This window comes from Schistocerca gregaria, chromosome 3, assembly GCF_023897955.1.
Source record: "Schistocerca gregaria isolate iqSchGreg1 chromosome 3, iqSchGreg1.2, whole genome shotgun sequence".
Taxonomy (NCBI): Eukaryota; Metazoa; Arthropoda; class Insecta; order Orthoptera; family Acrididae; genus Schistocerca; species Schistocerca gregaria.
This window is the reverse complement of record NC_064922.1, coordinates 177,647,970-177,663,429: the sequence shown is the minus strand read 5'-3', so window position 1 is coordinate 177,663,429 and position 15,460 is coordinate 177,647,970. Positions and strand designations below refer to the sequence as shown.

At 42.2% G+C, this 15,460-nt stretch overlaps 1 protein-coding gene across 2 annotated transcripts in view; it reads left to right on the top strand.

Moving 5' to 3' along the window:
- The window catches only part of LOC126356099 (E3 ubiquitin-protein ligase RNF144A), a 429,688-nt gene that overhangs the window by 398,723 nt on the left and 15,505 nt on the right, over positions 1-15,460 (top strand). For both annotated transcript variants that reach the window (XM_050006793.1, XM_050006792.1), the window contains one exon: positions 12,604-12,766. In XM_050006793.1, the coding sequence (XP_049862750.1) occupies positions 12,604-12,766 (163 nt within the window). The remainder of the gene's footprint in view (positions 1-12,603; positions 12,767-15,460) is intronic.

Genomic DNA, 15,460 nt, shown 5'->3' with positions numbered 1-15,460 from the left:
ACCTTCCTTCAATTGGGCGAACTGACGGTGAATCGAGGAAGTACAGTACATACTGACGAAACTAAAATGAGCTCTAACATGGAAATTAAGCGTTTCCGGACACATGTCCACATAACATCTTTTCTTTATTTGTGTGTGAGGAATGTTTCCTGAAAGTTTGGCCGTACCTTTTTGTAACACCCAGTAGAGAAGAGGCTTCGCTGATCTCCCGAAGACCAAGTTATGCGATATTTCATCGTTTTAAACTTAGATAGAATTTACACTTTACCTTGATCGACTTAGACGGTACTCCCGCAAATCTGCCAACCGACCGAATCCGGGAAATCTGAAGTCACTTTCATGCTGTTATTTCTGTAACGACGATTGTGCTAATGGGTTCGTTGACGGTAGATATGATCAGTGGATCACGACATTGCCATGTAAAAGTACAATTTCATCATCAACGAACTACTTCTTAGTACGGGAATACTCATTCAGAAGTTTTCTCACGCATTGCAAGTCTCCAAAATATTCGAGTACAATAGCTACCAGTGATCACTTCGCATTTTTTCCACTACGGACAAGATCTTACCGTTTCGCATGTATTAACTGGTGTGAATATTACTTTTAAGCAGTAACGGCGACCAAAGAAATTTGGAAGATTGGCATTCTGGGAGAAGAAACAAAAAACTTTTTTCAGTTTATCGTCTATATTGTAATTCTGTCGGAGGCGGAAATGGGGAAAAAAAGTCAAACCACTGTGGGTGTCGAGAATCTCGACATTTTTCTCTGTTACCGACATTGGCACTGGCAAGACATCGAACTCAGGGATTCCGAGATCTTGTAGAATGGGTTAATAATGGCAAGCGGCCATTACTATAATAAGAAGAAATTCTTCATTTAGGCTGACGGGTCGCAGTGGCAAAAGTCAGACATCGTGTGAGGAATGACGTTATTGCTCATATCGATTTTCGAAATTTATCCATCACCAAATATCAAGAAGCCACTACTGCATGTAGATATGGCATTTAGAGTTGTATGTGAAACAGACGTTCGCAGACTACTTATCGTTTTAATTTCAAATTTGACGTCGGGTAACAAATGAAAAAACGATCTTGTTTTGTGCGATACTAAACATTAACAGTTTTGGGATTATTCCCTTTACCTGTACAGTGAGACTATACGTTTTGATGAGCGAGTTTGCGAGTATCAAAATATGTGACCTAAACGGCCGTACCTTTTTGATTGCTTTGACGTATAAGCTTCAGTGTTTTATACCGCCAAAGAATCATAAATCTCAGTGAGTGACATAAATTTCATCTTGACGCGTCCACCCATTCATTACAAAAATGTCTTTAACAGTCGGACGGACATACAACAAAGAGATCGTACAAGGGTTCCGTAGGAACCCAAAAAAAGGCTAAAGAAGTGTAGTCAAAATTAAGTCAACGGAGGGAATTAGGCATTAAAAGTAGTCTGTAGGTTTTGCTATTCGGGCAGCAAAATAACTGATGACGGCAGACGTAAAGAGGGTTCGAAACTTAGACTGGCAAGAGAGAGAAAAGCAATTCTGAAAAAGAGAAATTTAGCATCTAGTGTAAGTTTTTCTGAAGTTTGTCAAAGAATTGAAATGTGGACGATAAGCAATTCAGACAAGACGAGAATAGAAGCTTTTGAAATCTGCTGCTACAGATGATTGCTCAAGATGAGAAGGGGAAGAAAGAGTGACTGACTGACATCGGGGAATAATTAAATTGCACACTTGACTAAAAGAAGGGATTGTCCGGTGGGCTACATCCCCAGGATAAGGTAATTGTCAATTCGGTATGGAGCCGGGGTGAACTTTTTTTTGGGAGGGGGGGGGGGGGGGGAGGTCAGTGTCCTCCACCTGATTAGGAAATCGGACACGCTAATCAATAACTGTGAATTTGTACTCAGGAGATACATGTGAAAAGGTGTCCAACGTGATCGTGGCCGCACGACGGGAATTAACGCTCTTAACCAGCAGACGACCTATGTTTCTTTGCTAACAGCAGCCGGCCGTAGTGGCCGATCGGTTCTAGGCGCTACAGTCTGGAGCCGCGCAGCCGCTGCAGTCGCAGGTTCGAATCCTGCCTCGGGCATGGATGTGTGTGATGTCCTTAGGTTAGTTAGGTTTAAGTAGTTCTAAGTTCTAGGTGACTGATGACCACAGCAGTTAAGTCCCATAGTGCTCTGAGCCATTTGAACCATTTTCCTAACAGCACGACGACATCGTCTGTAGCGCCTCTCCTGAATGTATCACTTGGACCCTACTCGACTAGAAAACCATGGCCTTGTGAGGTGAATCCCGATTTCAGTTGGAAAGAACTGATAGTAGCTGTATAGTATGGCGCAAACCCTGCGAAGGCATGAACCCAGATTGTCAGAAGGCACTGTCCAGACGGTGCTAGTGTGGTCTGTGTTTACATAGAATGGGCATGGTCATCTTATCCAACTGAAGTAATCATTGACTGTAAATGGCTATGTTCGGCTAGATGGAGACCATTTGCAGCCATTTATGTTCTCAAACTACGATGCGCCATGTCACCGGGCCGCAGTTATTTGCGATTGGTTTGAGGAACATTCTGCATAAATCGTTTGAATGATCCGGCCACTCAGACCACCCGATATGAATCCCATCGAATATTTATGAGACATAATCCAGAGGTCAGTTCGTGCACAAAATCCTGCATCGGCAACACTTTCGCAGTTACGGACGGCTATAGAGGCAGCTTGGCTAAATATTTCTGCAGGGGACTTCCAGCGACTTGCTGAGACCCCGCATCGTCAAGTTGCTGCACTGCAACGGGCAAAAGGAGGTCCGACACGATAGTAGGAGGTATCTCGTAACTTCCGGCACCACAGTGTACCAGGTGTACCGGTATGAAATGAGCCGTTTTTTTGTGAAAATAAAACACTTATTTTGAATTGAAAAGTAAAAACATTTTATTCAAAGCACTGACCATTGCTTTCTATACATTTTGCCCACCTTTCTGGCAATTTGTGGACACCGCGCCAATAGAAATGTTCGTCTTTTGAAGCAAACCAATCAGACACACAGTTTTCGACTTCTTCGTAGGAATCAAAGTGTTCCTCAGCCAATGCGTGTCCCATTGATGAAAACAAATGGTAGTCGGAAGGGGCCAAGTCTGGTGAATACGGCGGGTGGGGTAGCAGCTCCCAGCCAAGTGTTTTGATTGTTTCCTGAACCAGTTTTGCTTTGTGTGCAGGTGCATTGTCGTGTAAAAAAAATTGCTTTGCCATATCTTCTGGCCTATTCTGGTCTTTTTTCGATCAAGGCATAGTTCAAATTGATCATTTGTTGTCTGTAGCGATTAATATTCACAGTTGCTCGGGGTTTTAGAAGCTCATAATACACCACACCTTTCCGATCCCACCAAACACAGAGCATTGTCTTCTTGCCGAATCGATCTGGTTTTGCAGTCGATGTTGATGGTTGTCCCGGATTAACCCATGATTTTTCCCGTTTAGGATTCTTAAAATAGATCCATTTTTCATCGCCAGTAAAAATTCGATGCAAAATTGATTTTCTTTCATGTTTTCGAAGCAATGCTTTTTTCGGTTTTCCGTCTGTCTTTCATTCAATTCGTGTGGCACCCACTTTCCACACTTTTTGATCTTTCCCATAGCTTTCAAACGGTCAGAAATTGTTCGTTGTGCAACATTTAGCATTGCTGCCATTTGCTTGTGACTCAAAGTATCATCTTCATCCAATATCGCTTGCAATTCGACGTCTTCGAACTTTTTGCTGGTCTTCCACGTTCTTCATTTATTACATCAAAATCATTATTTCTGAACCGTTGAAGCCATCTTTTTCATGTTGCTTCTGATAGAGCATGATCACCATATTATGCCTCGACAAGCATTCGATGCGACTCTGCAGAACTTTTTTTCGAATGAAAACAAAAAATTAATGCTTTCCGCAAATCACCACTTTCTGGAACTAACACGATGAAAACATATGATGTTGTTTGTTCTATGACTTTATGTATTCTAAATATCTTTGACAGATGTCATACCAACCAAATAAAAAAAAAATTAAGGCTCGTTTACAACAAATGTTCCCTATCGACACATTTGTATCTTAACGCTCACCGAGCGAGGTGGCGCAGTGGTTAGCACACTGGACTCGCATTCGGGAGGACGACGGTTCAATCCCGTCTCTGGCCATCGTGATTTAGGTTTTCCGTAATTTCCCTAAATCGCTTCAGGCAAATGCCGGGATGGTTCCTTTGAAAGGGCACGGCCGATTTCCTTCCCCATCCTTCCCTCACCCGAGCTTGCGCTCCGTCTCTAATGACCTCGTTGTCGACGGGACGTTAAACACTAAGCTCCTCCTCCTCTTAACGCTCATTTCATTCCGGTGCACGTGGTGACGAAGTCGGAGCAGCTGATTTCCAGACACGATTCGTGTAAAATTGACGCTCAGAAACTGACATTTTGACCGCATAGCAGAATCGACTCGGGCCTAACATGTAAAGGCGACAGCGAAATTGGGTTTCCTCGTTCCGGAAGCTGTGTGAACGCAGCTGTGGAGACGGGAGGCAGCGGCCGCTGCAGCTGCGTCTACTCTGGGCCGGGTCCCGCCGCTGGTATTGATTCGGCGGCGCCGGGCCGCAGCGCGGTGCACAGTAATCACCCAGCCAGCCAGCCCGCCTGCTGCACACAATGCCGCCGCCCTCTCCCCCTGTTGTCTCCAGCTACTCTCAATCATCGCCGATCAATAGCGCAAGATATGACGTACAAATGTGACATACTCCCTACCGGCAGCGCATGTTGACAAGAGACGAGTAGCGCACGATATGAAACTGCCGAGGGAGCCTTATAGTCTGGCCATCTTCCGATTTTCTCTCATCCGTGCATCAGTTTGTTCCACAAAGTAAACGCTATCTCGACAGCATCTGAGTGTTTTAATATATACTGAAGTGACAAAAAGTCATGGGATAGCGGTATGTACATATGCAGATAGCGGTAGTATCGCGTACGCAAGGTATAAAAGGGCAATGTATTGGAGGAGCTGTCATTTGCACTCAGGTGATTCACTCGAAAATGTTTCCGGCGTGTATATCGCCGCCCGGCAGGAATTAACAGACTTCGAACGCGGGTTAGTAGCCGGGCGCCGTTGTCGCTGTTATTGTTGTGGTGGTGGTCTTCAGTCTAGAGACTGGTTTAATGCAGCTCTCCAGGCTGCTCTATCCTGTGCAAGCTTCTTCATCTCCCGGTACCTACTGAAACCCACAACCTTCTGAATCTGCTTAGTGTAGTCATCCCTCTACGATTTTTACCCTCCACGCTGCCCTCCAGTACTAAATTGGTGATCCCTTGATGCCTCAGAACATGTCCTACCAACCGATCCCTTCTTCTAGTCAAGTTGTGCCACAAACTTCTCTTCTCCCCAATCCTATTCAATACTTCCTCATTAGTTATATGATCTACCCATCTAATCTTCAGCATTCTTCTGTAGCACCACATTTCGAAAGCTTCTATTCTCTTCTTGTCCAAATTATTTATCATCCATGTTTCACTTCCATACATGGCTACACTCTATACAAATACTTTCAGAAATGACTTCCTGACACTTAAATCTATACTCGATGTTAACAAATTTCTCTTCTTCAGAAACGGTTTCCTTGCCATTGCCAGTCTACATTTTATATCCTCTCTACTTCGACCATCATCAGTTTTTTGCTCCCCAAATAGCAAAACTCATATACTACTTAAAGTGCCACATTTCCTAATCTAATTCCCTCAGCATCGCCCGAATTAATTCGACTACATCCCTTTATCCTCGTTTTGCTTTTGTTGATGTTCATCTTGTATCCTCCTTTCAAGACACTGTCCATTCTGTTCAGCTGCTCTTCCAAGTCCTTTGCTGTCTCTGACAGAATTACAATGTCATCGGCGAACCTCCAAGTTTTTATTTCTTCTCTATTGATTTTAATACCTACTCCGCATTTTTCTTTTGTTTCCTTTACTGTTCGCTCAATATACAGATTGAACAACATTGGGGAGAGGTTACAACCCTGTCTCACTCCCTTCCTAACCACTGCTTCCCTTTCATGCCCCTCGTCTCTTATAACCGCCATCTGGTTTCTGTACAAATTGTAAATAGCCTTTCGCTCCCTGTATTTTACCCCTGCCACATTCAGAATTTGAAAGAGAGCATTCCAGTCAACATTGTCAAAAGCTTCCTCTAAATCTAAAAATGCTAGAAACGTAGGTTTGCCTTTCCTTAATCTATCTTCTAAGATAAGTCGTAGGGTCAGTATTGCCTCACGTGTTCCAACATTTCTACGGAATCCAAACTGCTCTTCCCCGAGGTCGGCTTCGACCAGTTTTTCCATTCGTCTGTAAAGAATTCGCGTTAGTATTTTGCAGCTGTGACTTACTAACTGATAGTTCGGTAATTTTCACATCTGTCAACACCTGCTTTCTTTGGGATTGGAATAATTATATTCTTCTTGAAGTCTGAGGGTATTTCGCCTTTTCCATACACCTTGCTCACCAGATGGTAGAGTTGTCAGTGCTAACAAACAAGCAAAACTGCGTGAAATAACCGCAGAAATGAGTGTGGGACGTTCGACGAACGTATCCATTAGGATAATGCGGCGAAATCTGGCGTTAATGGGCTACGGCAGCAGACGATCGACATGAGTGCGTTCTAACAGCACGATTTCTGCCGAGTCTTTGTGATTCGAGCAGAAACTTTTGATCGTGCCAGCGCCATAGCGGAGACTGAAATGTCATCCGAGGTCTAGGCCTGGCAGTGTTTAAGTACCTGTCCACTACCGGGAGTTGTTCACAATATCAGTTGGCCCCTAGTTGACTGGAAAACCGTGGCCTGGTCAGTTGAATCCTGATATCAGTTGGAAAGAGCTGATGGTAGGGTTCGAGTATGGCGCAAATTTCACAAAGCCACTGACCCATATTGTCAACAAGGCACTGTGCAAGCTGATGGTGGCTCCATAACCGTGTGCGCTGTATTTGCCCGCAGCTCGTGGTCGTGCGATAGCGTTCTCGTTTCCCACGCCCTGCCTCGTGATGGCTGGGTGTTGTGTGATGTCCTTAGGTTAGTTAGGTTTAAGTAGTTCTAAGTTCTAGGGGATTGATGACCATAGATGTTAAGTCCCATGGTGCTCAGAGCCATTTGAACCATTTTTTGCGCTGTATTTACATGGTATGGGCTGGGTCCTCTGATCCAGTTTAAGTGATCGTTGGCTGGAAATGGTTACGTTCGGCTAAATGTACGCCATTTGCATATTCCCAGACAACGATGCGCCATGCCACCGGGGCGCAATTGTTCGCGATTGGGTTGAAGGGCATTCTGGACAGATCGAGTGAATGAGTTGGCCTTCCGAATCGCCCGACATGAATCCCATCGAACACATATGGGACATAATCGAGAGGCCAGTTCGTGCACACAATCTCTCACAGGCTACTGTAGACACAGCATGGCTTAATATTTCTGCAGGGCACTTCCAACGACTTGCTGAGTTCACGCCACGTCGAGCTGCTTCTCTACCCCGGGCAGGAGGTATTCCGACACGTTATTAGTAAGTATCTCGTGCCTTTTGTCACCTCAGTGTACAAACGAAGTACATCAGAAGAATTGTACTAGTCTTGTCTTCGCTGTAGTACAAAGATACAGGGGCTGGACAAAGATGGGGACACGCGAAAAACATGACACATTACCATGCCTAATACGGTGTTCGAAAACAGTTTGCATTCAAAACAGCGTCCTTTCGTCTCGGGATCGATAAATACAGGTCCTTTATCGTTTCCAAGGAAATCTTGCATCATTCTCCTCTTAAAATAGCCTCACTTTCAGGAGACTGGTAGAGGTGGATAGCGATCACTCATAGTTGTCTCCAACGTAGGCAACAAAAGTTGAATAATATTGAGGTCTGGTGACAGTGGTGGCCAGGGGAGGTGCAACAATTCATACCGAGCCCACAGAACCAGGCGAGCTGTGTGAGCGGGGGCCATTTCGTCTTGTAACACAGCATCACCATTGGGGAACAAGTATTGTACCATGGGGTGGACCTGGATTAGTCACAATGGTCACACAGTCCTTGGCACCTTCCTAAGTAACAATAGGACCATTACTAAGTAACAATGGGACACATGGAATACCACGACGTGGCCGCCCAAATCATTGTTAATGCCCGCTATCTCTCGATTTTGCGACGTAAACTAGACCAGAAGCTGGAAACAGTGTGCAACTACATTCATCCGACAGAATGACTATTTTCCATCGCTCCATAGTCAAAGGTTTATGGCTTTGGCGCCACTTCATCCTTTTACGGGCATTTGCATCCATTTAGTGTGATTTTTGTAGTTACAGCCCGTCCTGCAATACCCTACTTCTGGAGCTTGTGTTGATGCTGGCAGGCTTCGTTGAGAGCGACATTCAGTTCTGCAATTACTTCTGCAGCTGTCGTCCCCTTACGTTTCGTCACAATCATCACCACTCAACACACATTGTCGTCCACGTTGTGACTTATACCTGTATTACACTATTGAATTTTCTTTGACAAAGAAATGTGATCAAATATTCATCATAGTTTTTTGGACTAAGATTTTTGACGTCGTAGTTCCATCAGAACGGACTACAAAGACTTATTACTGTTCTGTGCAGTTGCATGTACGACAACTGCATTGTATTTACATTTGGGGAAAAAAATAAAAATAGGAAACGTAGTTCGGTGAAACCGTGGGTTTCACGGCGAGAGGCGAAAAGCATTCAAAACAATCTGTTACGGGAGTTGCAAGTCGAGGACGTAAAGTCGTATGAAAATTAATTGGAAATGGACGGGAGTATATATCAGTATGTGCTCAAGAGAGTGGCTCCTCATATTACGAAGCAGAACATTCATTTCAGAAATGCTATCCGCGCAAACAGATTTACCGCAACACTGTGATTTCTTACAACAGGAGAAAGCTGCTCTATTTTAAGTTACAGCACCTGAATACCGCAGTGCACGTTGACGAAAATAATACCAGCAGAGTGTGAAGGTATTTATAAAGCACTGATGGAGGAATGTGTAAGGAGAAATAACTGTTTCACTTTAGCCATTGAGAAATACTTTTATTTCTACACAATGTAGATTTTGTCCTTTCTGCTCTTGGGGGTACACACTGGCTATACTTCACGGCAAATGGTATCTGTGATTTTTTTTTTTTTGAGCTCTCACTTAATATTCTATTTTTGTATGTGGGATGTAGCAAATTGTATAGTGCTTCATCTGCTTCTTGCGTGTATAGCTGTTTAGTTGTAGATGTGGCGCACCATGTAAATTTAGAAGCCATGTTGATAAACATTAAATGTCAAACAGCTACAGCGATGGTAGCGCTGCAAGCGGTTACATTTCTCCGTGCAGTTAACACAAGACAAAAGCTTTCTTTGGTAAAATTTAAGGCGAGGCCCTGGATTTGATCAAAGAAATTTTCATCAAGGCCTAACTTTGACAAAGTTCCTTATTACGCTATCAAATTTCGACAAAGAAACTTTATCAAAGAAACTTTGATATTGTAATGCCGGCGTTAGAGGATAATTTTTTTTTCCGCTGTCCCAGTATGCGGCATAAATATTCGATGCGGTGCCTCTTGACACACGAAACACTTCGAGCATCTTGGTTACGGAAGCACACACCATACCAGCACCAACGATTTGCCCACGTTCGAATGCAGTTAGCTCCGACGTTATGCAGTGACAAATACACAGACGATGGCCGACATAACGCGTTGACGACGGTGCACAGGTGCTGTTCGTGGTGAAAGACAACAGCGCAGTCTGCAGCCTTCACTGAAATCTCTGTCTATGTTCAAGCCTGCTTCCCTCGCGGTGTTTCCATATAACTCTGTGTGTTAAACATTGAAATTTTTGGAACTTTCAATTGGAATTAATGTCTGTTGCGAGTATCCGTTAAAGATCACAGTTTCACTTACGCAGAATTCAGAAGGGAAAGTGACCCTATCTCATCCAGCAAAATTTGTGAATTCAGAATACTGCACCCTATTAGTGTAGTATTGGGTGCAGGGCAGCTATCTTCAGTGAAGGAGATGGGACCAGTCATAGGCCGATATGCTTTCAAGAAATTGTTTTCTTCGGCTGAAATGCTTTAAAGTTGATGTCTCAGAAATGTAGGTCAAAAAATTCATCATAGTACACAACAGCTGCATGTGAATCAGAGGATCAATAAATGGTAAAGTCACCATTTATTTTTCGCGTTAAAAAATCATAAAGCTATTCCAAGGATTTGTTGTTATTTCAATAGCAAGAACGTTTTTGTGAGACAGTTGTTGTTCTTATAATGTCCAGAGTTTTTGTTACTGTTAACTATCTTATTTTGATGTTACTTTTTTGTGAAAATGACAGGTGTACATGAAATGAGGCAAAGTAGTAGCACAATCTTTTCCATTTAAAGAGCTTGTCATTTTTTTTTCTAAATATTTCTCTGTATTACGTTGTATTTCGTGGTTCTTGGGATTTTCGAAGTTGGAATGTGTCATCTCTTCTGAAGGAATGCCGTTCAGCATATGTATTCGGATTGTAGTCTGGGAAGTACTGAAATAATGTATAGAATACATGATTTTGTTTACGAGTGCTATCCAGATTATGGACGTACCGTAATATTAAGGATTCGCATTTGTGTATGCATGGCATTTTTAAATGAAAGTAAGCTCGACTGAAAACGGTACAATAACACTGAAACAAATATTCGAAATATATGAAGCGAATATACGTCTTGCAATTAAAAAAGAAGGGGACTTACTGCTATTTATTATGCAAGCGTAAAACCGCACCAACAAAAGTCGATCACTATCTGAGACCGCTTGTCGGCCAATTGCCATCGTCTATGAAGTTTAGACGCCATTGCTAACGTGTGTGTGTGAACCGATCCGTTCCCTTTAAGATGGGGGCAACCAGCTTGTGTGGTCCACAGCATCTGCCAGATCGCTCACGACCTGCTGCCGCCGCTAAGATATTTTCACATACGAACCGAAAGCTTACTATTTATGTTGTCGGATGACTGCAGCAGAACTGGGTTGCGCAAGCCGCGTGGAGTTCTACGACAAAATAGGCCAGCGTGACACTCGGGCAGTGCTTATGAAGAGGAGCGATTAACCGCTATAAGAAAATCCGACGTAGTCTGCGTTTTCCGCAAATCACGGCAGAATGATGCCAGATTCGTTCAACAAGCGCACGAATCCGTCTCGGATAACGACCTCGACGACTGCGTGTTGCTTGTATTCGCTCTGTCGTGCACGCTTAGAAAACTACCTGGAGGTGAATTCTTTGGCTATTACTTCGATATCTCTGTACCGTCTTCAGCTCAATACTCTGCTGATGTTAGGAAGAACTCCGGTCCCAATATCATGCCTTTCAACAGCTGCAGTTGCCTACGATATAAAATAGTTTTCAGTGCATTCCACGTGCCAGACCACAAGTAACAACGTGAATATCCACAAAAATACTACGTTTTAAATCGCGTCAAAGAATGCAATGTATATTTTTATTCTTTAACGTGTTTCAAATGCCACGTTGCATCACTATTCGGTTCTAGGCGCGCAGTCCGGAACCGCGCGACTGCTACAGTCGCAGGTTCGAATCCTGCCTCGGGCATGGATGTGTGTGATGTCTTTAGGTTAGTTAGGTTTAAGTAGTTCTAAGTTAAAGGGGACTGATGACCAAAGAAGTTAAGTCCCATAGTGCTCAGAGCCATTTTTTTGCATCACTATTCAGACTGCATTAATCCGTGTCTTTTCTGTACTTGTTAAAGGGTTGAGGGAACTGATTAACAGCCACAGGAAAGCTAAAGCCTTCAAATCAATGCTTAAGTTAGCTCCCCTAGCTACCTCTCGAATTGAGATGTAGTGCGCGATCTCTGAAGTGGGGCAGCTAATCACTTTCTCTCCGTGTGCGTCCATAGGGCGCAGGGACTTTAACACTGTGTACGCAGTGCCGGCGATAAAAGCGCCTATTGGATATCATGGGAATTGTCAGATATCCGGGAAAACAGCTCCAGACACGAAAGTGAACGGTGGCCCAGGGGCATGGTAAACTGCATTCATATAGACGCTCCGCGACGGGTTCTCTTCATCCACACTTCCGGGGACACCAATTCAGTATTTCGCCACAATAATCTGCTCTCGGAATTTTGAGTCAGGAGCAGCATGGCTACTCGTAAGGGAATGGAATGGGTGCAGTCAAGTAATATTTTTTGGTGTTTTTAGGAAATATAACTACGACGTAATACATAGATATCGTTCTATAGCAGTTAACTGATCCACCCCATTATCTGAGTGTCTTTGAGGCGCACTATTTGACTGCGATGTTTTGCAAGGGAATTTGCGTCTGTTCGCTGACCGGCGGCCTGGACTTCGTAGAGTTTTCAGTCCCAAATATAAAGTACATCGCCCTGCTCGGAAAGAAATATTAGGAACTGATTGTTCTATCTTTACATAAAATACGATGCAGTCTACTAAATGAAATGATGTACAAAACATTTTAAGCACCGAATACAATAACCTGCACAAGTATCCTTTGGTAATCTGTGATGTCGTTTCTCATTGTTTCAGTGTATGAAGGCGTACCTGGAGTTCGAAATCCAAGAAGGCGCTTACGAGATCTCTTGTCCCGACGCCCAATGTGAGAAGCAGGGCGTGATCTCAATATCTGAAATGGAGACTCTAGTCACAGCAGATTTGATAGAGAAGCACAAGAAGTTCCGCCTAAACAGAGGTAAGCCCTGGCGCATTTTAATGACAGCATGCGTTGTCATTAACATTTTGTTGCACCCTTTCTGTTTGGAGACAGGTAGTGTAGGGACAGGGATAATAAGAACTGTAGTTAAAGTCCCTCCCAAGGCGTTATTTCTGATACCCTGATTAGCTCAGTGTCAGCTGGATGTTAAGCTAGCATAAGAAACCAGTATCCAGTCGAAACCCTTACTGTGACCAAACATTCAATAGAATAGAATCTTTATTTGCCATTTGGTATGTTTTCTATACAGTTCGCTTTGTCAGCGTATTAAATACTTAAAACAATAAAAAGAAATTACATAAATATGCATGTGCAGGACAGGTAGGGCATCAGTTAAAACAATGGTGATAATATAGTAATCATACATACAGTGGTACAATTCATCGTTAATAATAATAGTAATATGTTATATTAATCACATATTATACAAAAGTGTCGTATATAATTATGTGTTAAAATAAGTACAATGTAGGAAAAAAGTGTAAATGCTTGCACATTACCGTCACACACACACACACACACACACACACACACACAGGCAAACGGTGCTTCATTATGTAGTTATTGGTTGCTAACTGTGTATGTCGTGTGTGTCACTGTTGAAACTCTCGCTGTATAAAGGAGTCTTTAAGTGTTCTGTTTGTAAGCTCACACAGTTTGCTTTCTTTGTGTGTGTAGCTCTAAATTTCTTTAGGTCCACCAAGAATGTACCACTTGTGGTACATCTTTGGTAATTGGAAAATAATGCATCATATCCACAATGAGTGGTAGCTCTGATCATTCAGTTTTGGGAAAATCTCTCTTCATGTATATTTAAACATTAAATGCCTGAGACTGTAATAAGTTTACTGTAAATGTCACAGGTTATAATGGTTTCCACTGCCTCTCACTACAGTGAGTGGGATTTGTAGTTATTAGGTTCTTCGCTACATTTTCCTAAATTTATTATTTGAATAGTTTTGTGGTGTGAACTGAACTAGGAAAGCTTCTACACTTTCCCAGGTACGAAGAATGATTTTTTATAAATTACGCACAGATTTTGTGAAGTAGCCTTTCATCAATGCTATACTTACCTAAAATATGCATTCAGTCTGATCTGTATATGATTTCTCATTTTTATTGAAAGACTAGTCCACTGTAAAAAGTATTGCCTTAGTCCTCAAGACTATTCTCAATGCTTTTTTTGCTACAACTAAGTTTAGGTACATAATGTTAGTTGATTAGATTAAATTAGATGTACTTTTGTACCATTAGCTCTGTAGGGAGGAGATCCTCCAGGACATAGAACATGCCAGGGAAAAAAGAATACTCCTTAAATATGTTACGACCTTTCATAGCTTATAGGTGTTCGTGTAGATTTAAAGTATAAGCAGACAAATGATAGCTTTGTTTTGCCTAGTGACCATTGACTAAGTATTTATGTTGAAATATTTATTGTGCCATGGCACCAAAAACCCAAATATTGAACTTCCTAATTCATATCATCATCAGCAGCAGCAGTATTTAAGATACAGGTAGATACAATGACCTGTTTATAAGGTGAGAGCTTGACAACTTTCCGCAGCAGCCTCTGCTTACACCACCTTTTGCTCATACTATGAGGAATGATGTTTCGTAGCATATATATGCTGCTATAAACCAAAGTAACTGTATGTGCCAAAAATACACTAATTGAACAAGCAAGTTTCAATACAAAATTCCTCCTTTTACATTCATACATTACACACAGATGTACAAAAACAATTTGACAGCCAAGTCCTGTATACCCAAAATGTTAAACATGTCTTTTGAGTTTTCACCACATTTAAATGGACACTAAATGTAATTTACTGTTCTGAAAAATCTTGTACATTCACACTTCAGGACTACTACTGGAATTACACTAAAACACTATTTTGCATTTAACTCTCATTCTCCTTTGACAATACCTTGAAACTTCCTCATTGCTACCAATGTGAAAAAGAGGGAACAATTAAGTATTGCACATTCTGACAGTATGATGAATGACCAGAAACTACCACTTTTGTGTAGGTTGTCCTCCCTCTTCTCTTCTCAAGCAGTGACCATTACCACTGTCCTCATATTTTTGTGTAACAGCTCTTCTCCAGCCCCTCCTCCCGAACAGAAACTAAAATTTATTTGCATATCAGTTTCAAAGCATTCTAACTCAATTTTCAGTGCATTACAATACTATATGGCTATACAGTGCTATATGGCTGCAAATTGATGTGCAGGTATGTTAATTTTGCTAGCTGCTTGGCAGAAAACAAAATTCTTGTACCATGCAGCTGGAGACGCAACACTTTTCCTTCACAACATAGCGTCTTCATATCATTTGTGATAGACGATTGGGAACAACATATTTGCATGTCTAATTAACATGCATACTGTTGATGTTATGCTGTGTTTTTTTAAAAGGTTTGGAGGTTGCAGTAACTGGCATACTGTGTATTGTAGTAGCACTGGCATTCCCCCCTAGTATTGTATTAGCTAATATACAATGCATAAATTGTAAGAAGAAATAATGATCTTTCATAGTTATATAGTTATCTCTGTGACATTACATCTTTGATATATTTAGCAACATTTTTAGATGGCTGTTCTCAGAAGATAAAAACAGGTAGACAATAATAAGACAACCACTGTGACATTATTGTGCTCCTTCTCTTGTTA